General features: G+C 41.6%; 1 protein-coding gene across 3 annotated transcripts in view; it reads left to right on the forward strand.

Moving 5' to 3' along the window:
• The window catches only part of LOC115373899 (F-actin-uncapping protein LRRC16A-like), a 91,487-nt gene that overhangs the window by 15,392 nt on the left and 50,468 nt on the right, over nucleotides 1-25,627 (forward strand). For all 3 annotated transcript variants that reach the window (XM_030072529.1, XM_030072528.1, XM_030072530.1), the window contains exons 3-4: nucleotides 17,411-17,461; nucleotides 24,787-24,846. In XM_030072529.1, coding sequence (XP_029928389.1) covers nucleotides 17,411-17,461; nucleotides 24,787-24,846 — 111 coding nt within the window. The remainder of the gene's footprint in view (nucleotides 1-17,410; nucleotides 17,462-24,786; nucleotides 24,847-25,627) is intronic.

Genomic DNA, 25,627 nt, shown 5'->3' on the forward strand with positions numbered 1-25,627 from the left:
TCTATATCAAGTATCTGTTGACCTGTTATTGAGTTCATTGTTTGCTGCATATTTACTAAGTGAGAGCCTCTAATGTCAGTTTTGCACTGCAGCGCTTAACAGATTTAAGTGGCTCATACAGAGAGCAAACATCACATTCATTCACCTACTGTGCGTGTGTGTGTCTCTCTTTTTTTTACTGTTGAAGTGTCACGCAGCTTTGAGGATGATGTCACCGTGACTTTTGTGATAGATGTAGATGTGGGCATGAATAAATGTATCCTTCCTTTTTCCTTTCTTTCTTTTTGCTTTCATTCATTCAGGGGGTGTTTATTTTTTGATAGCCGTGGTTGTGACAGAGTCTGAGCAAAAACCACAGTGACCTTACCAGGGGTCTTCCATTCTCAAAATAAATGTATTTTTAGTCCTGGTTTAGGCTTGAGGTTGGGAATTGTTTTGTGTGTGTGTGTGTGCGTGTGTGTGTGTGTGTGTGTGTGTGTGTGTGTGTGTGTGTTTGAAGTTCTTGTTCTATTCAGTGGAAGTGGACTTGGTAATACTATTTGCTTTGTTCTTTGGCCCTTCAGCCTGGTTCAGCCGGAGTTCAGGCACTTATAGGGTGCTTAGGCATATAATCACTTTGTCTATTAACGTGTTAACACTGCTTGAAGGTCCTCTGTGTTTTCTTGCATACTGCCACGGTGATTATTAACATAATTGGGGTGAAAATGAGAGTTAACCAGGCAGAAAAAAATGGGTCAAACAGGTCAGTGCTCTATACTGTTCCTCCACAGTCCTCTGAATTGTTGCATTGAATGGAATGCTGTTAGACCTTAAGCCAAAACAAATACTGTCAATAGACTAGTCCCATTAATTACATTCCTAAAGCAGTATTTCGCTATATAGTATATTAATTTTCTTATTCGTTACAAGGTTAACAAGTCAGGTTTGTGCAATATGAAGACAAAAACAGAGGATGGCTCACACACAACAAGCTGGATGCATGTACCATCAGTGTCTTGACATTTAAAGACGTGCCAAAATGTTTGTGTATTTTCATCAACTGATCTTTGTGCTGGGGGTTGTCTGACCACAAAAGGTCTGCTAAATGAGTTTGTAACTTTTTGAGATGTTTTGCTAAGAAACAGGTCTTATGACACCACTACAAAAACGGCCACACATTTTTTGCTCAAATTGAAATGTTTCAACTCATGTAAATACATGGAAGATGGGAATTTCTCGTTTTCATGTAAAATTATGGACACAGTTGTTACACCAGTGTAGTAGCATTGGTGCCTTGCAAATTAGACATGCCCATTGACTTTGTATACAAATGCTCATATTTATACTGAGTTCAGTTTATGATGCGTGTGTGTAACCGTTTTTATGGAGCCATTGTTATTAGTCCAACCTTACTGTGGTGCATCGGTGATGACTTGGTGCCTTTCTGACACACACACACACACAAGACAGGTCAGAATAGTGATATATTTAAACATTCAATGTTTCTAGTCTAAAATAATCTCATTAGCTCTACTTCCCAACAAACAGCTGTGTGCGTCATCCCTTCATGCATTTAAACAGGATGAAACCAACCAGCACACACATCCCAGTGATTCTGCACAACTAAAGGCTGATTTGCTGTGTCAGACTGTGACCAATTAAACCAAAAGCAGCCTTTCAGAATAGCTGGAATGTGGATACCAGTTTAGGTTAGACAGGGAGCCTAATTTAGCACTTTGCACACCCACACCGTGCTATCAGACACTGTTCTTTTTTCAGCCTCGCCATGAGTGTCTCTAAAGTGCTAGCCAGGACTCAGCTGAATGAGCTGGCTAATTGGCAAGAATCACGCATGTGGCTCTGTGGGCGTCAATTCTCCGAGCATGTGTGTGCGAATTTGTGCCTATAGTTCAGTTTCCTTTGTGTGTGTATATGTAACCATTTACATTTGCTCGGCATGTATGAGAGAGAAAGTGCTGTCAGCGGGTCTATACGCTGTATTTGAGTGTATGTGTGTACTTCTGGTCACATTGTAAAGTGTGTATATAATAAGCATTTACATGAATTCTCTCTCTCTCTCTCTTTCTCCCTCTCTGTGTGTCTCTCTCTCCATGTGTGAGACTATTCCTGCTGCGGCTGCTTTCAGAATAAGTGGAGAGGTACATGCTCATTATGTCCTCTGGTCCATTCTCTCTCTCTTTCTCTCCCTCTATACTGGCCTGACCAGTGTGTGCTTATGTGTCATATTACCCACAACCAAGCTGAGAGGGGATTTTTTTTCTTTGCATATTTCCAACCCACAATACCCTACAAAGCCTCCCTGGAGAGATATTAACCAATGACAATGCCTAGCTTCATGCATGCCCCGCCCAGAGTCATTCATCTTCATTATTTCATAGGTCAGGGTCTTTGTCACTCAGGCAGTCCTAGTACTATAGCTGACCCTGCTTGAGGTCGTTGGCGTAATGGGTTTGATTTTTATAATCTCGCACTACTGGCCTGCACTATTCTGGTTTCAACCTCACAACCCAATAGGGCAAATCAGGGATTACTATTTTATTTCACTAATTAACAATTAATTTCTCAGCTGGGGTTGTTTAAAATAATAATTGGCACATACTGTAAATACAGTCAAAAGCATGAATGCATGCAACAACATGTTGTACCGTTCCTGTCCCTTGACAGCAGTGCAGAGGGAAAAACGGATGTAATGGAATGGCCTGGTTGCTACAGTGTCAGCCTGCTCTCATTGAGTTTAATTGAATGGGGTTTGTAGGTCACAGCGACTGTCAGCATTGATTGGATGATAATGGCAGTTGTTCACTATGTCATAGTAAACAGCCACAAACACAATTAAATCAAATCGATGTGATGTTTTGTGTCAAAGCATCAAAGTCCAAGTGATAAAAGTAAGTGATCTGGTGTGGCTCTCCCTGATAGGATTTGACTGAATGAATTGAGTTTACAGTGGAGCTCATAGTCCAGTACGATTAAACTGGTGATAGTGCTGTGAGTTTATCTTTTCAAAATGACCGTATCATAAATCACTTATGATGAGAATGTGTCCTTGGATCCATATTTTACTCTAGAGGGTGTTGTGAAAAACCTCATCTAGGAAATGCAGTTTGTATCCAGTGTCAACAGACCTTTTCTGTCAAAAGTGATAATTTGTGAGATTCTTGATTTTGGCAACACTTGTGGTTGTAAGTGGTCACTCAGTGTGGACGCTGGCCCAACATACTATCATAATAAAGACAGTCAGTGTAAACTGCGGCTTGCGTTGGTCCTGCCCTCTTGTATTTAGTCCAAACAACATGCTGCTGTTACCTCTGTAAACATGGAGCAGATCACTTCTTGTGCAGCACAGGATTGTGCTGTGCTGCACACCCTTGAAGGTGGCAAATGGAAAAGCTTTGATGAAATGGGTGAAACTATTGTGTGGTGTCTGGTGAAAGAGAAGAGCAAAATGTCCATTCATTTAGATGGAAACGTTGCAGATTATTGCCTTACACTAGTGATAAGCAAGAAAAAATGGAAATAAATTGGACACTTTGCCACTTTGCCTAACTGTACTATCTTCACTACCAGTGCATTTGAACGCTTTTACTATGTATTAAATGCTTTGATTTGATTTGATTTTAATTTATTTTCTGCTGCCTTCTGCAGACTAGCAGAATATTTATCTTTACATACACAAACTCATATGGTGTTTGTGTAGGTTTGTGTAGGTTTAATGAGCTGATTCTGGGTCCAAATCCCACAAAGCTGTTTATAGGAAATACCGGCCTTTGTACCCTCCACGATCAGTGTTGTTTTGTTCATTTGTATGTGCAGCCTCAAAATTTCTGTATGTGCGTGCACGTGTGCTCTGGAGCTTGGAGTTTTCTACCTGGACAATTGACAGGCCAGCAGTACGCATGTTTTTTGCTGCGCATTGTGGTTTTTAAAGCCTCTAACTGTATGGAAAATCATACTTTATTTGACAGCAGCTTGCTGATGTGGGAGAAACTCGAGCAAAAGCAGTACCTCTCTTTTCTAGTTTTGTTGTACAACTTGCTGGTTTCTATCAAGGTAAGCAAATATATTTCTGGGAGTATATTGATATTATACTGTGTTAGTATCATGAAATAGATATTGTCTAAGATTTTGGATATCGTAATTTTGTGATAAGGCACAAGTGTCTTTTTCTTGCATTACAGTAAAAAGGGATGTACTTTTCTGAGCCTATCAGGCTGTTGTAGTTCTGTTATTTGCCTCTTGGTCATTATGTCTGTTGTTTATCAGACATCCCTTGTGTTTACATAGTCATCCCTACAGTACCATCACAAGAAAGACTGTAGGATCCCTTTAGGAAAGTAAGCACAAGTCCCATATCTTTTTCATCTTGTATCGATAATCCATACCGTGATAAGTAACTATCTTTACCACATCCTTTACCACAGGGCTGTGAAAGGTGGGTCACTTCACCCACAGTCTAAGCTATAGGGAGATATAGAGGGAGAATACTAACAGTGTTTTATCATCTAGATCTGTGTTCTGTGAGTGTGTGTGTGTGTGTGTGTGTGTTATTAGTGCAGACTGATGTTATCTACCCACTCCAGAAGGAAACCATGGGTAATGCCAACTAACCCACAACAGAGTCCCCCTCCCTCCTCCCCTCTCCCCTTGCTGCCTTTGTCTCTGTCATTCCTTTCTTCTTCTCTCTCTCCTTTGGTCTGCCATTCTCGCTCTATGTCTCTCTCCCCCTCCCTCGCAAGACAACATGCAATATTTTGGTGAGGGTTTTTGCTGCACGGTTCTCTGTGTTATTTGGGTTGTGAACGTGAAGGCATTTTAAAATTCAGATTCCGTCTCCCCTCTGCTCTCTGTATCCTGTCCCTGTGGTCTGCAGCGATATCCTCTTTACCCAGAAACCTTGGCTCACCATCACATAGCTACACACCCCAAACACACACACACACCCACACACAAATCTCCACCCCATTGTGTCTGGCTGGCATGCTGATGAATGAATGAACCCTTGTGATTACTCCTTATCTGTGTTACCTAAACACACACAGGGTTGTCGGAGGACGCTGTGCTAAGAGGAACCCCTCCAGTCATGGGACCCCACTATCAGTCCTGGCTGGCAGCATCTATCAAATAAATCCTGATATATATATATATGCAACATTACATGGCGTCCTGCCAAGACTGACTGTAATCTTAATCATCAGTCCCTCGTGCAGCTCTTTGAAGGCTTGGACAGGCTCAGCTGTGGCGTAGAAGATGATGTTTGGGAGGTTGACTGGATATTTGTTCTTGCTAGATGGATCTAACGCAGCCACCATATAAACTTAATGTAGATGGATAATTTCTTACAGTTCTTGTTGCTGATTTTATCCCATTAAAACAATTTGTTTTGATCAGAAATGATGCCTTATGTGTTGAATAATGCATGTGCTGTTAATTTTGGCAATCTCTCTCTTGAAGGCAGTGATGCGCATCTTCATTGCCTCAAAAATGTTCCCATGTATCATGGCCTCTCCGGCTCGGGCTGTTAATGCAGCTCATTCATTATTCAACACATTGTGCGGATTCGCTGACAGTTTGTATTCCGGCGGAGGATAAAACCCACAACAAAATTTGGCAAAATAAGAGGTAAACCACGGAATTTATCATAATTAGACGGCACAACATTTACCCACGTTCCAGCTCAGCTGCAGCAGTGGTGTGACGAGGCCAGCCAATCAGATCCATTCAGGAAGTACGACTGTCAGCTGCCTTTGTTCCACACCATGCTCATCTCCTCAGCAGTAAAACACATAATGATGAGCAGAGCAGCGATAAAAGAAAATTGATGTCTCTGTCTTAATGCTCTTCCCGTCTGCTGGTACGCTGTAGCGGGATATGCACTGCAGAAAATGGCTCTGTTCTACTTGACATATGCGTAAATTTGGATAAAGTGGCATCCACCCTGACAAAATGACTACTAGCATGGCTACCTTAAGATATCAGAGCAGTTGTTACAATACCTGGGGATGGAAGTATTTACACCAGTTAAACACTGAGTAATTTATTTTTTCCAAGTGGATACTGTTTTGTGATGATACCCTTTAAATATTTAAGTATGATGCGGTATTTATCCTTGTCTTGGCGCTTGTAGAACAAGGCTATTGTTTGGTGGTTATAGTAAGGTGGGAGTGCGCACGCAGAGAGCCAGGCCATACATCATGGTAGTTGCTCTATCAGCGAGCAGCGTGGTGCTGTGAGAGAGTTGCTGTGGTGTGGCGGAGACTAGCACTGGGCTGTGGTTTTGGCGCAGTGTGAGTCTGCAGAGATTACAGGAGTAGACCTCAGCTGCTCTGTCAGCAGCTTGTCTTGGCTGGGGAGAGTCAATGTATTGTAAAGCACGGATAATTTCTCCGCCTGAATTTAGTGGCGGGTTCGTGATCCTCCCCACCGGAACCGCGTGGACCCACGCCGGCCTCAGATCAGATCCCACTGAAGCGTTCCCTCCCATGTCATCCGTGCTGTGTGTCCCTCTTCACTGTTCCTGCTGTATCGACACAGATGCAGCAGATATCTTTGGCTTTGGAGCCAATTTCCCCCACTGGCACAGGGAGAGAAAATACAAGAATGTGCATTTGCTGCAACTGAGGGTATTAAACAGCTTTAACGTCTGTGTCCAGGGTTGTTCCCAGGATGCTGTGACAGATTTGGTGTTGCTGTGCTTTCAGAATATCACACTGTCCTTGGCCAAATACTTGACATCATGATGATATTTTAGGAATGATTATCAGTGCTGCAATGAGATATTTACATACAAGAGATTTTTTGACAATAGTGTATTATAGTTTATCTATAGTTTGCCTATATATGTTTGATAAACATACATAATAGTAATTTCATTTTGAAGCTCCATGTCCTCCTTATGTCTCCATGTCCTTATGTCATTTGCTTATGTGTTGATTTATGAGTTAAACACTTTTGATAGTTACACGAGTTATACTGAAATTGGCTGAATTTGGAAACACTGGAGTGAAACTGCTTTGCATCTGGAGTTGCAAGTTCGAAAAAAGCTTACTCTCATCAGACTCGTCAAGAAACTAAATACCCCAAAATAAATTGTGGATTAGGGCTTTAATTCTGAGTAGCATGAAAAATGATCCTCTTATCCTCTTATTGGCTTGTCATGATCTGTCACTGGTTTTATCTTTGACTCGCAGGTATTAGTGATACAGTGTTTTCATCTGAATGCTACAGTGGCTTGTTGAGCATTGGCCTAGAGATTCCTGCTCCTCTCTTGCACCACATTACATCATCCCTGATTATTCAACGATAAAAACGGCTTTGCTTTGAGGCTGGTGTCTCTAGGTATACACATGCACTCTTGCTCGTACACGTGCAATATGTCCAGCATATGCAAACACACGTAAACACACACTCAAACGCACATACAGTGGAGGGAGGGGGAGGAAGGAGTAAAAGCATGGAAAGGGGACAAGAGAAAAAGGAAGACAGAAAGAAATAAGCAAAGAAATGTTACACCTGCTTCGCCAACTCCTTTGTTCAAATTTGTTCGTATGTTTTATGGTTACCCTGCCCACATACAGTGTAAAACATTTGTTCGAGAGCAGCATAATCCACCTGGCAGCCAATTTGAGATAAGGAAGACAAAGTGCATGAAAGCAGGGTTAAAAGCAAACACAGAACATTTTTCTTCTTATACATAATGGGTTTTTTCTGTGCAGGGATGGCTCCATTGTCCAGTAGCCATACATATCACAGAGGAAAATCTCACATGTGGAGTACAATTTTGTTCTATATTAACAAACATCTTGGTCTTTCTTGCTGTTTTGAAAACTTATTTTCACATGTCTTAAAGGGAAATATTGCAATGCGGCATCACAACATGAACGCCTACTGCTGGTGGCTGTTGCTTGATATTGTTTTCTCTCTCTCGTTCGTTTTATCTCTCTCACACACATGCACACTCACTCACATTCACTCTTTTGGGCTCCTCACATTAACCTACTTATGGCACTGTGTAAGTGGAAGGAGAGGGGCAGAGAAAAGATAAAGGTAAAGGAGAGGACATTGAGAGATTAGAGAGGAGGAATGGAAGAAAGTGTGGGAGTGGGAAGGGAAAGTGAAGAGGAGAGGCATCAGGGGAGCAGAGAAATCCACTGCATCGCGTCCAGCGAGAGCCGGTAGATTTGGCGTATTAAGAGCTAAGGTGGGGTCATGACACACGCCTCCGTTTTGGCATGGAGATGAAACGGCTGTTAAACACTTCCCTTCATTAAATATATTCTTTGCTGATTGGATTTAAAAGTTGGCTTCCTATCAGCAAAACAGCACTTAGATTCTATTAAGTCATTACACTTGCTTGCCCTTCCACCTCCTCTTCCTCCCTCACTCACGCTGTCTGTCTTAGCTCTTTTCCTTACTCTTCTCTCTCATTTCCACTGTGCTGCGTTGACAAGTCCGCTTTGCAGCCAGTACATCATTACTCATTAATGTTACACGCACACACACACACGCTTATATCAGTTATGCAATAGAGAGTGTGTCAGCAGTGGAGAGAGGGGGACGAATATACCTGGTAGAATATTGTGGCTGTTATTTTTTTCCACAGTGCTATTTATAGTCTTTTTGTACGTACCTGTGTCTTTGTTGTGCAAATATGATGCAGTTTAAGAAGAGGATAAAAATAATGCTCGTTGGTATGAATTGCCAAGCCTGAGCAAAAAGATAGTTGAACATGTTTTAAATGCATGAGAAAACACAGTGTAGTTGATTTGTGTAATACTACCAGTGGCATGTTCATTTATGTTAAAGTGGCACAAGGATTCAGACACATCTCAAGGAATTCAGATATTTCAAGTCAATACAAATCTGTTTTCCTGTGGCATTGTCTGTCAGGGTTTCCGTCAACACTGTATTCCCTTTCCATTTGTTCCTCATGCCGTCACTTTATTGCCTCTATATGCTTAATCAGCTCCCCAGTGTAGACTGTACATGCACGCACCAAACGACAGTGCTTTTACACATTAAATCTCCTGTAAAAATACTTAATTATGAAATCTTAAAGTCTTTAAGTACCCTTTTCCTCTAACATTGTGGTGTACAAGGTTCACAGTGTAATTGCAGTGGTTGGCTTGCTTTGCATTTTTCTCAGTGAACTGTCAGTGGTTGCGATGTAGTGCGTCTGCCTCAGCACAAGTTCTGACTGGGCTGGGCATTACTTATAATTCTGTATCAAAGAGCTGAAGGGTGGTATGTAAATTCAGTTCCATCAACTATATTGCCCCATGGCTCAGCGTATGCATACATTATGTTTGTACAATTGTACCATTACAATTACACTGCCATTTAGCATCTAATGCTTTTCAGCAGCAGCACAGTTATTCATTTGTACTGCTCTTTTGAGAGTAGAGACAGCAAAACCTGCAGAAACATACATTTATAGAGGAAGGCCTAGAAACTTGAATGTCACTCACTGACTAACTGAGTGACTGACCTTTTTCAGAGCAAAACTACTTGTGCATTCTTGTGGTGATGATGCTTTCGGCCACTGTTTGTTTACCTTTTTATTCTTTGACGAGATTCCCGAGCAAAAGATCAATGAGAGCTGACAAGCTGAACCTCTTCTGAAAGCTTAGGGTGTCCGCTGCAAGACGCCCATATTTGATTTTGACCGGAGTGCATACCAAAGCGATGGCTAATTCAGAAATACAGTTAAGGACATTTGAAGTGACCTTTGACCTCTTGCAGCAAATGTGATTTTAACTGAATTGCCCTCATCCAATAGAATGCACTTTCCTGGATTATGTCTAGCCTTCTGTGTGAGCATGAGATTAGAGCGGGTCAATGGGGCCCACCATGCTGTCACTGAATTGAGGTTGATGGTATTTAATCATGTCCACGGTCGAACAAGGGGAGGTGACAGACAGAAGTTACACTCACTGAGACCACATGGAATGAGTGTTATTATCTGAGCTGTTTTCCAAACTAAAGATGTGAATCCTTTCATTAGATTACTGAGCAGTTATCTTTGATCTAAGCCTGTTGTGTACAGATTTATATCCAGTAGTATTGTAAATATGCAAATATTTAAAAAAAAATTTCCTATGATTTTTCAACTTTCTATGACAGGCATTTTGTCAAGATCCATTACTAATGACGAATTGCTAGACTTGCCACCTGATTGCCTTACACCTGTGCCTGATGACTTGAATAAGGAGGAAACTGTTACTTGCTCCCTTCCAGCCTGAATGTGAAAGTGTTGGGTCAAGCCCATCCTGCACTCCAGATGCTGTAACTTTAGCTCTCTGTACTCAAGTTCAAGAACTCATTAGGAAATAGCTGAATAGGAGCATCACTCCAGATTGTGGTTTGCCCTGAATCAATTTTGTTATGCCACTGGCTACCAGAGCACCCACAAATGAATATTTCATCACTAAATGAAACTTCATTCGTAATGGACTCACTCTCATGTCAGTCGAAGCGCCGGTGAAGTTCACACAGTGAGTAACTCACAGTGACTTTGCAAGCGCAGACTCTGAAGCAGCTTTCTCTGTAAAACTAGTTCATTACAGTTGCAAAAATTGACCATAAAATCACTCCACACACCTCATGTAACATAATCCAATCCAAGCCGGCTGATTGCGCTGTGGGGCCCAATATTCCAAGTCCAATATTTACCTCATATATTCCACCAGTCCAAACATGCGCAGCGTGAATGTACCCCAAGACATCACGGGCGGATGAAGATGTTTTCAAATTCTTTTCGTAATTTGCTAACAGTGGGGGTAAATTTGCAGTGGTTGATGTGTGCAGCTGCTCAGTGTTGCGTCAGGGCCTGCAGAGATTCAGTTTAACTGAAGGCCATCGTCTGTGTTACATGGAGGAGCCGGCACTCATTGACATTCTCAGGCAAGCCTTGCTACAGTGGCACACTACTTTCATGTGTGAGTGAGTGTGTACAAATGTGTGTGTATGTATGTGTGTGTTTGTGCGCTACAGGCTAGGTGTTGCTATAGTAACGCAGCGCATGTGTGTTGGGCCAATGAGAGGGGGCCAGGGGGGCTGACAATTTGACAGAAAAAAGGATAATCTGGGAATGGTAATGCTGTGAATGGAACTGAGGCACACACACACACACACACACACACACACACACACACACACACACTCACAGAGCCATAACTACATAAACTACACTATGTCTTTATTACTGACCTTTTAATGGATTTCAAGACCTTGTCAGCTTACTCTCATGGTGCGTGTGTGTGCGTGTGTGAGAAACAGAAAATAGTCTAGAGTTGTGAACTGCATATTCTGTTAAATATCCTACTAATATGAACGATTTTTTCATCCATGTAAAATAAAACAGCAAAAAAGCATCAAGCAAATCAGTGTCAGATTAGCACTTTCTTAATAACAATGGCATTGGCTTGGGAATTCCCTAGGGGTGCTGTGTGTGTGTGTGTGTGTGTGTGTGTACAGTATATGTTCTACAGGCCAAGGAGACAAATGGTGCTGCGGAGCCTGTGGCAGTTATCTTGTATCTTAGCCACCCGTTACTGTCTATGTGTGTGTGTTTTTCTGTGTATGTATGTGTGTGTGTGAAAGAGAGAGAGAGAGAGATAGCAGATGCTCTCTCTGGTCTTGTAGGCATGCCCCAGTGCTGCTGCCATCTGGAGATACTGGTCTCTGATTGGTGGAGTTGAGCACCGAGGGCGGGGTGGTGGTCACTGTGAAATGACTGGCTGATAGGCTGGCTCAAGGCTGCAAGTCCACTTTATAGGTGAAACTGGTCAGAGAGAGAGAGAGAGAATTACATAAAAGGAGGGGGAACTGAAACAGAGAGAGAACAAGGGGGAGTCTTTGGCTTAGTCCACTCAAAAGGGCAGATGGAGAGAGCGAAGAGCGAGTGCAGAGGGGCAGTCATGCATTGAGAGAGGGAGGAAGGGAAAATGAAAAAGGAGGGGGAAAGGCGAGAGGGTCCCGGGCCTCCGTCTCCCTCTGTCCCCACAGCTAACTACTGTAAATGAAGTTCCTCTTTTTTGTTTACTGTATTATGTTAAGCCGTCGTTGTCTTTGAACGGTCAGTCCTGTAGCAGCTGTCACATGGTGAATATGGTTAACCAGTTCAGAAAAGCAGACGAAGTAGGCGTTGATTTGAATATTACTTCAACTGTGTGAACTTTTTGTTCAGTTCGGGTAGACTCAAAAGTCTCTGAAGTGTGCATCCACATTGGGGCTGGGTGACAAGGTCAAAATGAAGATCACAATCACAAGCTTTGACTGAATATCTCTATTGATATTTAGGGGATGTCTGTGCTTTCATAAGGTATTTACACACAAGACATTTTTGATGAACAATCATTAGTAATGTGGATATGATGAACAAGCAGAAAGGCACAAATAAACAGATAGCCACAACAGTATTCCTTTACTATGCAGCCTTAAAACCAGGAAAAGACAACACTTATAACACTTATCACGATATTACAATAGCCAAAATCCCAAATGATACCCAGGCTCATGCCATGGTATATAGTATGTAAAGCACTCTATGTGTTTTGAAAGCATTCATACTGTATTGAACTGCTATTAACTAACTTGTATGATGCATTCATCTATTATTAAGTATTTACCGCCCTCTCTAATGAGACCACACAGCAAAGATAAAGCCTCAGAGTGCCTGTGTTTTTTATCTAGAGGCACTTAACAGATGCTTGATCAGTGCTGGGCATGACTACCACTGTTGCTACTCAGAGACAGAAAACGCACTATAGCGTGGCATTGTTTTACCAAAAGTTTCGGCGCTGGGTGCACTGAGGCCTGAAACCACATCTCGGTGCTGCGAGAATCATGCAGCCGTGGCTGCTTTGTGGGGAAAATAAGGAGGGATGAAATGGCTCCTGGTGGACACACTGGCTTTGCATATATTACATTACATTCCTGAGAAAATACAGACATAGCCATTGAAGAAGGCCATCTTTTACATGCCTGCTGGGTCACGTCTGTGCCATTGGTCTGCAAGGAATTCATGAAAGAGAACAGCAGCATTAATTAGGGCTGAAGAATGAATTGAAATATTATTAAAATTTAAAAATGGCCAAGTGCAGTATTTACAATGCAGGAGCTGAATATAAATGTAAAATATGTTACGAAATACAAATACAAATGAAGTGGTGTAGTGCTACAGAGATGCACTGGCCAATGGATTTTACTCTCAATATGTAAACAACAACAACAACAACAACAAATGTTTGGTATAGAACCCAGCAAAAATCACATCATCCTCATTTTGGTAGTTTTTCAGTGAAAATTATGATGCAGGAGTTTCAGTTCACACTAAATTAATGAATCATATCGCAGTCGCAACATGTAATAATAATGATAATGATAAATAAAATTATAAATAAAGTTTATTTGTATAGTGTAACCAGTGATACAAAGTGAAATCATTGTTACTAAGTTGTAAAATCTGTGAAACTAATTGCACTATGTCCTACAACTCACAAGACCACATACAGTTATCCCTTGATATAACACGGTTCACCTTTCGCAGCCTCGCAGTTTCGCGGATTTTTTTTTTTTTTGTGCAATTCTTTTTTTTTTTTTTTTTTTTTACAGTGCATTGTGTTCTGATTGGTTAAGGGACTGTAGGCCATTGTCAATCAATCTCCTCCGTGCCATGTCTCCTGTTTCATTCTATAATACTGGACTTATCTTTCTACGAAGGTTTGGACTTTGAGAGTGTTTAAACAAGAGAGAAAAGTGAGAAAATGTTAACGCCTGTCTGAGAAAAGTGTATAAAGTGTGTAGTGAGGGGTTTTACAGCCTTAAAACATCTATAATAATTGTCAAAAATAAAGCTGACTACTTCGCGGATTTCGCCTATTGCGGGTTATTTTTAGAACGTAACCCCCGCGATAAACGAGGAACCACTGTAAATTGTTTGTTCCGGCCCTTTAATACGACCCAAAGGACCTTTTCCTGAGCACGCTAGCTAAAGAGCTAATGAGCTAACATGCTAAAGAGCTAATGAGCTAACATGCTAAAGAGCTAATGAGCTAACATGCTAAATAGCTTATGGGCTAACGAGCTATTGAGCTAGCGAGTTAATATTCATTAGCGTATTTTAGCTATTTTTACTTGGTTAAGGTTAGGAAAAAATATTGGTAAGCTTAGGGAAAGATTTGTTGTAATGGTTAAGGCTAGGAAGAGGTCATGGTTAAGGTTAACGTTTGTTAAAATTTGGTTGAAATTAAGTGAGCACTGTTTTCAGCTGACACAGGATTTGAACTGGGGTTGGTTGAGTGACAGTCATGTTGATTGACGCATCCACCGTCCCACCAACTTCCTTATATGGACTGTGTCGCTCCTCTGATACCACAGAGTTGTCATATACAGGACCACTAGAGGTCGCTTCACTTTAAAATGTAAGCATTGCTCGTAATAAGCTGCTGCATAAACAACCTATGGGGTTGGGGTTTTTGTTAACATAACGTTCAGCCCAGACATTAATACAGACCGGAGGAGCTATGCCGTATCTGACATAAATAAGATAAATGAGGAACTCTCATCTGATCTAGCTTTAATATACGCCTAATGTAGTGATGACTTTCCTGACCGTGCTGTCTCGTTGCATCATCTGCCATGTACATGCAGGAGCACACATATGCACACAGAGAGCAGGACGCCACTGCATGTCGAAGATAAAAACAGAGAGCGAGTGGGTGAGGAGAGCATAGCAGCGGTGACTGGTGCTCTTTAGGAGAGGTTATCTGTGGTCACAGCAGCCGGCCTGTCTGTCTCCATCACATCAAACCACACAGACCCTGCCTGTGGAGCAGAGCTGCAGAGGCCTGGGAGATACTGTCATCCTTTTTACCTCCCTCTCACCCCCCTGTTCCCTTTTTCATGTCTTTGTTATAGTTTGTGTCGATCCCTTTTTAATTTTTTCACCTTTATCATCCGTCTTGCCTTCCCTGTGGTGCCAGTTGTTGTTTACTTCAGCCTTGTTAGTATGCTGCGCTGTCTCCTCCCCTCCATCCTTATTCTCTCTTTTATCTCTCTTTTATTTCATCTTCTGTCCCCGTGCCATCAGATTTTTCACTCCTCTCGCTGGCCTTCTCTATCTTCTCTGCCTTTGCTCAATATTCCCTCTCCCTCCCCTCTCTCTGCTGTCGGTTTTCTCATTTCCTACCTCGCCCTCTGTCTCTTCGTCATCACACCTCTCATCTCCTCCTTTTTCCATCTTGTCCAGCTCTTTTTCTCTCTTCATTTTCTTCATCTTTGTCTTCTTTTCTCTTTTCTCTTTCTTCTCCTCTTTTTTATTCTATCCCCATTTTCTCTCTTACACAGTCTTCTCTGTCTTTTGCGATTATATTTTTGCCTCCAAAAGCAACAGTCCTGAGTCACTTTTCTGCTGGAGGATATAATGTCAAAATATAAAGTTCACATATATTTGTTAGCTTATCTTTATGGCTTTCTAGTTTTATTTCACACTGTACAGTCAGTGAAGAATGACAGGAAAGATGGGAAAGAAATAAGAGATGACATGCCACAAGGGCATGAGCCAGATTTCTGCCATGATGATGCAGGCACATGGTGTTCGCCTTGGCCCACTGACCAACCAGGGTGACCGACTGCTGCGTCTCTTTCCAAGAAAATACAGTGTACACTCCCTGTAATTGTTTGAAGGTCAGCCTTCTCAGCATGTTGTGATATTTTCTTGACAGGGGGATAATCCTGTGTCAAGACACGCATGGGTAAAGACAGCATCCTGTACAGTCAGTGTCATCCTTCCTATAGAAACCGCCTGGAGGAACTATCCCTGCACATGGCCTCAGCTTTTAAACCTCACACTGAGTAAAACAAGAACATAATTCTGTGTTTTTGTTTTAAAAAGCAGCCTGTTTGCAGGTGCTGACTTCTCTGTCGAATCCCTCCAGCTGAGAATTATACTGTGTAGACAGCTTTCGGCCTGGAAAAGTAGATAATACCAAATACTGACTATGTTATCCTAAAGGCAGCCAGTAATATATGTATGTGATGTAAAAGCAACTAACTAATGGGCTAACTAATGCACTTTAGCTACTTTTAGAATAGGTCTACATCTTGAAAAAGCATACAAAGCTGTGCTGTATTGACAAAATGCATTCATTTTACCCATTAAACTTGGTCCCCATTAATTGGTACATGGTGATATCTGGTGAGCTGCGTTGATAATATAATTAAATAATAATTAATTGAAAATAACAGTTAATCATTTGATAATTTCCACAGTTTTAAAGCGCAATTTACATTCCACTGTTGTGCTCTCTCCATTGTCTGCTTTGAACTTTTAATTAGCGCACACAGCTCTAATGATGCCATTATGTAGTGTGGACAAAGATGTTTGTGTAGTATGCATAGTGATTAGAAAATAGCTTTTTGTTATAATTATTATTATCATTTTTAAAAAAAAAATTAGAATGGGAACTTATTGTGAAAGTATCCTTATCAAAATGTATGCAACTGTAACCTGAAAACCGTGTTTCAAATTATAACGTGCGCTGTATATAGATACTTGATTTTTATGTTGTGAATATATAGTGCCGTTATGTGTGTGAATTAAAGCCGTTTTGAATGTTACTTAATGCACACAAGCACTTGAATGCATCTAAAAAAGATGTTTGTCACGGTTAAGACGTCAGCTTTCTCAGTCATATGAGCTGTGCAAATCGGCCCTTCAGCGCAACATTATCACATATTCCGTGTCGGCCATCTTAAGCTAACCAGCTGGATGACCTTTCAAGGCTTTTTCTTAATCATGATAGGAATGTCAAGTTTATGCATTCCAGTTGCCTGCTCTAGCCTCGCATGCCAGACGCTTCTTTCTCCGAGCATTTACTGTACAGTAGGACGCGCGCTCCTCTTCCAGCGCACTAATAAACACATGCAGCCGGTGTCCAGTTTGCTCAGCAGGTAGGGCGACACAGACGAGACATCTCCCCACGCTGACCTGTAAAGGCCTGGCGCAGACAGTGGGTGCTCTTGAAAAAAACAAAACAAAATCAACCTCCTCATTACTGACTTGAGATCACAGCTTCATGTAAAAAAGGCTTCCCACTCATTTTTCCCCCTTAGGTTTCCAAGTGTTTTGCTCTAGTTAGATGCCATGCACTTGTTCTTCTGGCACCTTGATAAATTAATGTGTGATGAACGTCAGTTTGAATGGCTGTTTCCAAGTGGAGGAATGTTGCTCCCTGTTGTCTCGCCTGTTTTTCCCTCTCTTTTCATCTCCATGTTTCAAAGTCACAAGGCTTTTCATCTTGATGAGTCAACAGGAGAGCTCTGTGTTCTTTGCCACTACCTTGTTCTTGTTGTACAGTGTGTATTTACAGCTACATGCTCATTAGTCTTTGTGTTTCTCGGTCTCTCTCAGGCCCTGGCGTCTCATCGAGCCTACCTCCTGACAGCGCGCATTCCCGCCAAGGTAAGACCAGCAACTCAGTCTCAGTCCTCATTGTACTGCGTGTGTAAACAAAAGCATTACACATTTTTTCCCCCATACAAACAGCCTTTACACCTGAAATAGAAACAGTAAAATTTTCCTATGTATTTAGGTCACCTGCAAGCAAATATGAATTTGTCCTATGCCACAGTGTAGAAGATTTCTCCAGAATAATTTTGTGACCCATTTCAGTCATCCTGCAACCCATTTTTGGTTTCAAACCCAGTCTTTGACAGATACCGCAAATATGTTGCATGCTCCGCAAATATGTCGCATGTTGAGTACACCTCCTCTCCTTTGAACCTTCACATATTGTTGCTGTTGAGACACAGGTTAACCAGCAAACACAGGCATGCATGATTGTGTGTGTTTGCAGGGTTGATATTTTGAATGGAGTACACTTGATAAAGCCTAATTAAGCCTAAATTTACAGTTGCTTAACAAGTTGCGGTGTTTTATATGGAGCGTAAACAGTGCCATAATGCAGCACAGATGGTAACTCTTAGCAACTTCAGCAGCAATGAAACATCTATCGTGATCTTTACCGGCCGCATTATCACTACCGCCGCCACACAGATATTCAAAAACATCAGTGCCATAACACAGTGCAGATGTGCACTGTTATTTCCACCACCACATCGCCCCTTGCCAGTGTTTGCTCCACATCAGATGTGCGGTCATGCCTGCTAGCTGTTTCTGACCAACCCACCACATCCACAACAACTGCAAATCTCCTCATAAACTTGAAAATGCAGTGTTTCTAGCTGTAGGTGCTGAGCCACTGATGTAAAAGTATATTTAACTTGTCAGTAGATCTATAGAATAAAATGTCTGTTTGATGCTGCCCTCTGCTTGGAGTTCCTCATGAAGTTAGACAACTTGCTTTGCAAGTGCATTTTATCAAAGAAAATCAAATGATTTAAGTGTCAATAAAACAAAACAAAACAACAGAAAAAATCCTAACTGAAGACATTTTGCTTTGTGTGTACAGAGTATTGAAGGACACAGTATTATCTGTAATTATTGGCTCTGTTGATGGCAAAATAAAAGCCCCCCAAAAAACATAATACCATTCAATTTTGTTAGGCTTAAATCAATGAACTGCCTCTTAAAATTGTGATTTTATCAAAGGAGCTTTATAAATTGTAGATCGTCTATTCATTTGTAAAATAAAATGTTCATAGGATGTGGTTGCTTTTCAGAAAGAGGTGGGTTTTGTCAAACCTTCAATTCATCATTTTGCTGAAAAATGATTATTAAATCCTGCACTACACTCATCCAGCAGCGATAGTCCTTCACTAGAAATAATGTCATATTGTCATTAAATGAAACACAAATTACATAGTCGTTTGCATGTAGCTCTCACAAAACAATAATATAATATATTCTTCTTCTTCTTTATCCAGTGTTATTATTTCCACAGTAGTAGTTGTAACAGTAAAACTTGTGGTGTTGAAACAGGGTTGTGACTGTGTGGAAACAGACAGTAACCCAACATTATATCTATGTGGGCTAGAGATCCCTCCTGGGAGGAAAAAGCAATAGCTGTTATTTTCCCCGCAGAGTCATGACGGCACATAACATCACGTTCTGACCGAGGTCCAGGAAATACTTACAATAGCCGTGCAAGAGGATGCGCACTTCCCAGTCAATACGAAAACCCCCAGGGGCAGTTTACTTGATTGATTGGCTGCCTGAAAACTGATTTATAAGTTTACGAGGGTAAAAAAAAAAAAGCCCATACAGAGCATCGTAGCGGACCACATTACAAATGACGTCACTTGTGTCCAGAGTCATGGCCCGCTGGTTCCTGAGCTGTTTATTTAGCATCTGTTTTCTATTTGCTATATCTCTTTTGACCTGGAGGGATTAGACACCTGCTTCACTAGGAGCTGCACCCCCAGCCCCCACTCCAACCCCCCATCTCCTCCATCGCCCTCTGTCTCTGTCTATGTCTGCCTCTCCATCAATGTGTTTCTGCACTTTTATGTGTCTGTCACTCTTTCCTCTTTCTGTCTTGCTCTATGTTCCTTCCCCTCTCCTGCTCTCCTTCTACTCTCCTCTTTGTTATTTGTGTTTCATCATATCTGAACTAATTGACAACAGTCGCTCTGGTTCTGTGTTTTCCACACTGGATGCAGGATCCCTCTTCATTCGGCTGCCAGGTCTTCCGCTGGCAGCCTACCTCTATCCTCTTCTCTCGCCGTCTGCTTAGCCAGATTACTGCCACAGGTCACCTTTGCTCTCCTCTTCTTCTCTCCTCTAAGCCTCTCGTTCAGCTTGCAGATTCCGGTCCTCGCCTCCAATCCAGATTACCTCCGTCTCACCTTTTTTACTTTCATTCCTCTCTCTCTCTCTCTCTCTCTCTCTCTCTCTCTCTCTCTCTCTCTCTCTCTCTCTCTCTCTCTCTTTATCCCTTCTGCTCCCTGCCTTCCCGATCTCCCTTTTCACTCATCCATCTCTCTTTCTCTCCGTCTCCCTCTCCCCTCTGACCTGATCTGGGTTCCAGGTCACTGTGCCACAGGTCAGCAGGGATATTGACCTCCAAGGTTTAAATTCAATCCAATTGGATCTAATGGTTTTCTGTGTTAAAAGTAACCTGTGCAGGATTTTCTCTCACTGCAGCATAGCCATACAGAGTGATTTCTGTTCACTAGCAACTAAGGCTGGGCAATGTACAGATATTATTATTTTGGACATTGTAACATCCTGATTTAACATAAGTGTTGTCTTGTCCTGGTTTTAATGGCGGCAACATAGTAAGGAGATGCCATTTTCTGAAATTGTTAGGCTGTTCTGTTATTTGTCTCTACTTGGTCATATCATATCCACATTACTGATGATTATTTATCAAAAATCTGCTGTTTAAATATTTTATGAAAACAGCAACATCCCTACAATATTGCCACAGTATTGATTCCAAGGTATTTGCTCAACAATCTCATGATATTTGATTTTGTCGATATCGCCCAGCCTTAGTAGCAACTTCCACTCCCAGATCTTAAAATCATAGTTAAATAAACTGTTCATCGTCTGCTTTATTGAAAGACTGAGATATTAAATGTACACCCTACCTTGCTGCAAGATGTCATTGTGTTCCTTTTATTTATTTATTTATTTTTTTAAGATGAAATCTATATTATAGTGCAGATGAGTAAAAAAGCATGAAAACAAAAAAGTCTAAACTCAGCTCATTTTCCAGTACATATGAACCATACTCCTTGACTCAGTGAAGTGGTTCCATAAAACCTGTCTTTATTGAATCCAGGCTGAGATTGTTTTTAGTGTTTATTTATGTGTCTGGCCCCCTCACTGTGGCTGATGTCTTTGATCCGTCTTCTGTCTGTGAAAACGCAGTGCCAGAGATACATCTAAAACACACAGGAGAACAATCCAGAGGCGGGGATTTCGTCAGCGTCGCTCTTCTGAGAAAAGCCTAAGGCCTCAGTGTTGAAGCATTGTAGTGCAGGAGCAGTAAACCCTGTTAAACACTTACAGTGTATCTCTCTCAGTAGTGATCTAAATCTCCCTCTAGCTCTCTCATACATTTACCAGTGTGCATGCATGTGTGTGTTTGTGTGTGTGTGTGTGCGTGCGTGTGTGTTTGCAGAGAAGGTCTCAGACTGATGGTTTGGCTCTTATTGAGAAGCTGCAGGGCCTTACAATCTGTCAGCCCCTCTCTAACCCTGAACACACGCACGCACACACACAGACACACACACACACACACACACACACACACACACACACTCAGTGTCAGTATTATAACATTCAAACCCTCCACCTCATGTGTCCATATCTCCCCCTTCCTCCTTTGTCTCACATCCACATCTCTCTCTCTCTCTCTCTCTCTCTCTCTCTCTCTCTCTCTCTCTCTCTCTCACTCTCCCTTTGCAACGCATCGCTGTAGTGGGTCAGGGAGTTCATATAACAAAGGATCAGAAGATGCATACCTTTGCTAACCTAGAAACCCAACACACACACATTCCCCAGCAGCAGTATGCCAAGTGATAAAGCATCACACCATCCATAAAACCTCCCTAATGCCTCTAAACTGCTGTCTTTATACTGAACTGTCACACTACGCCTTGCCTTCTTCACTCTTTGTGTGTTTATATAGACTTTGGCTAGACTCTCTCTCTCTCTCTGTCATTTGCACATGTTCCTCCCCCTGTTTCTGATTTTTTTTCTTTTGTCTACCTGTGTGAAAGGCAGTCTGTCTGACCTGCTATGTACTGATGTCCAAATGTGGGAGGATTAGACAGGTGGAGGTGTGATAATAATCATGTTCATAAAGGCGTGTGTATTTTATTTTGTGTAAAATACACACTCCTTTATGAACATGTCAGTTTAAAATGGAAATGGCACTCTTACCTACTAATATACTGAAGGCTGGGCAAATTGTAAGCTAAACTCCTACCAGCTATATCAAACTGTAGTTCACAATGGAGGCATTTATACGATCGAGGTTCCTAGCTGCAGTCTCTGCCCAAAGTTGACAGACGGACAATGAATGAATGACTGAACGATGCAATTACTCAGGCATTTGGTTCCTCCCTGCACTTCTCAGCGTGATGTCTCGCCATTGGCTAGATCTCATACATTTATCAGCATGCCTGCTCACCATTGGCTAGCACACACACCTCTCAACACGACACCGTGCTATCGATTTGCTTTATGAAATACACTGACCTCTTTCAGTTTTTGTCTGAACACAGTAAACTTCCAACTGTCTACAAAACTGTTTGCAGCAGATAGTTAACAATACATAAAAAGTATCGATACATTGGATAATGTATACTTTAATTTAATTTGACTAGTCAGCAAGTATTTGCACATAATAGTGATTGTGTAAACATGCATCGACTAAAAAATACATGAACTATCAGGTAACACAAATCTGCTCTCACAGAATTACAGTAGAGTAAACTAAATGAAGTTTTATATCTAAGTTCAGCCTTGAATGCATCCATTTCTGTACAGAAGTATTTAGGCACACCTTATCAGTGCCTCTCCCCTCTGTCTCAGTTTGTTCCATCCTCTCTAATCCTTCATCCCTCCATCCCTTCCTCCCTCAACCCTCATCCCCTCATCCCTCCATCTTCTCATCCCTCCCTCTCCACCTCATGCCATCCCTCCTACAGTATCTCATTTTTCCACTATACGATAAATTATTTCAAATTCGTATCCCATTGCCGCGGTCTTTTGTCAGTGAAACTGACTTTTGGCCTAATTGACTTTACATTGACATTTAGTGGGCCCGATGCATAATGTTAACAACACTCTTTCTGGAAACACTTAATGATGATTATTGTGCTCAGGCCTCATTCAGAGCAGGGCTATAACATATTGACTGACGTCTCTTAGCGAGCTTGAGATGCCATGGCAGGCTTCCCACTAAGGTAATGTGCACAAAGTGTTATTGCCTTGTTTTTTTACCACAGAGCAGTATGTTGGTGATTCAAGTGCAATGATCCCACTAAATTACAGCAACAGCAGTGCAATCTGGTTGACTAAGACCTTACTGTCACTGAGCATTTGGCCTCAGCATCGTCGCCACTGCAGTGCGACCTCCCGCTGTTCAACCTAGATAACTCCTCTGCACGTTTTCTTTTTGTCAGCGCAACATGTCATGAACTGAGCACAGATTCATTTTTTTGTAAAGTCATTAGAAGATATATGAACTCATTTCCTTTTTGCTAATCAGTCCACTCAGGTGTAATACAGGATACTTGTCACGGATGAGTAGAGGTGTGTATACATGAAGAAGCGTTTGTGTATAGTTACAGTTTACCACAGATAAGAGTGAGGCTGTCATTACAAAATTATTTCTAGCTCACAGACTTACCATGAGTGAGTAACCACAATTGATGTTGAAATAAACACACATGCACGTGCAGACACTCATGGGCATGCACACACACACACACACACACACACACACACACACACATACACAAATACACACCCCCACAGACAGTAGACAGACAGTCTGCTCTTATTCTCTCCTCTCATCTCTGAGCCAAGCCTCAAGAGCGGTGCCCACCTGGAATAGTCTGGCCTTCCTCCTTGGCCTGCCCTCAGGCACTGTATGAGTGTTTGTGTGTGTGTGTGTGTGTGTGTGTGTGTGTGTGTGTGTGTGTGTGTGTGTGTGTGTGTGTGTGTGTGTGTGTGTGTGTGTGTATGGGAGAGAGAAAGAGTGCACAGAAAGAGCGCATGCACGATATACAGTCGTGTGTGTTTGTATTCAGGTGCCCCTTTTGACGTCGAAGGCTTTCTCGTCTTTCCTTTTTAGGCATGGAGAGGCAGGCGGCTGCTTCTCTTTGTTTTCTTTGTCCTGAAATGCTCTCTTGAAACAGAAATAGAAAATGTGAAAGTAAGACTTGACTTGTTTTGAAAAGCTTGTCTTTACTGCGTATGTGAAGAGAGAAATGTGGATAAGGCTTTTGCATTTCCTTTGTGCTGGTTAGCCTTAACTCACTTTAAATTCAGGCAAGTCAGGAAGCATATTTTTAAAGATAAATAGTGAAAGAAATTTTAAAATACCCACCCTGTGAAAGCCTACATGAAATTCATAACAACAGCCCTGTTACTTGCAAGCAAGAAACTGAACATTGCTTCCTAGCTGCTTTTTAAAAACACTGACTGTCAGTCGCATTAATTGAATCATGGTTTCCCATATGCTGGACTTAGTTTTTGTCTCCATATTTGTTTTATCCTTAAAATATGCCTCTTCAAGTCCCCAAAAGGTACCAGTGAGTGAGTCAGCACTGGTGTATAGTCTGCACAGCTGCTGAGAAACTCCTGGATCCTAACCTATTAATTATAGAACAGCCCTATTTTTACACTGCCTTCCTCAGACTCACACCACTGGACTAGACTGTTATTACACAAACACATGCATACCACATCTGCACCTGCTTTCATTCGCACACAAATATCATAATCGCCGTCTTTGTCTGGTAAAAGCGGCCCCAAACAGCTGCAAAATGCTGTTTTGTTGAGTGTGTTTTGCCTCACATTACTCATATTATGCCTCTTGTCCCTGTGTTTTTGTCACCCATTGACTCAGTGCTGTATTTTTGTTATTTTATTTTATTTTTAACTCTGGAAATTGGTCTGTGTCATGAGGGGAACAGATCAGAAAGTGTCAGATCACTCATATTTGGGCTTGATCCATAATTTAGGGCATCCTTGAGTGTTTCTATTCTCCCCACTGTTAACAGAGACAGTGTTCAGTAAGTCAGGGTCTATTCCTGTATATGACGTGCAGTATGTGGTAAGGGTGCCTCTGTTCTCTCTTTCAGGTGGAACACACATTTAACTATTTGGAGATCCAGGGGATTGCTTGTAACAAGCCTACACAGGTACACATCCATGGAGGAAATATAACAGTTCCCACCACATTAATGTGATTGAGTGGCATTTTGAGTAAATGAAATGTGAAATTGTCCTTTTACCAGGTATATCCAGTTTGTTTGACATGTGAATGCACAATGTGTGTTGTTATGCACGCTTGTATCACCCGTGCATGTGTGTATGTGTCGTGTAGCATTGTGTGATTACACACACTTCACAGCAGATTAAACTCTTGCAGTTTTGCATTCTTTACACTTCCTTGCCCTTGACCTCTCTGTTTTAATTTTAACATCGAAGGTGAGGTTTGTACTGTGAGTAAATATGACCTCGAGACTCAGTGGCGGAGTGGAAAAGGATGCAAACTTCATATGAAAACTTTGTGAATAATGTGTACAGTTTATTTATTGTGTTTGGGGCTCAGTTTTCCTTCACCTCTCCCACACAGGGAGGCTGGAGGTTAGAGCATTAACCCTGAAGCTTATAGAGATTTCCAGTTTTGCTCAAGAACCCTTCAACAGGGGAGATGCTGGCTGACATGAGGAGACACAAAAATTACAAGATGAACCAAAAAAAAAAAAAAAAAAAAAACGACTTTTGAACACTTGTGTGATCCTTATAGAATCTGACCCTAAACACAGTTGTGGGCCTTGAAATGGCTGCTCCTTTGCTACTTATCATATTTGATTTAGTTATCTAGTCATCGTTCAGGATGATCTACTTCCCAAATATGATAATCCTGTGCTATCTGCATTTTTGCTTAAGCTGAACCTCTCTCATACTTATCTCAGG

This window comes from Myripristis murdjan, chromosome 16, assembly GCF_902150065.1.
Source record: "Myripristis murdjan chromosome 16, fMyrMur1.1, whole genome shotgun sequence".
NCBI lineage: Eukaryota > Metazoa > Chordata > Actinopteri > Holocentriformes > Holocentridae > Myripristis > Myripristis murdjan.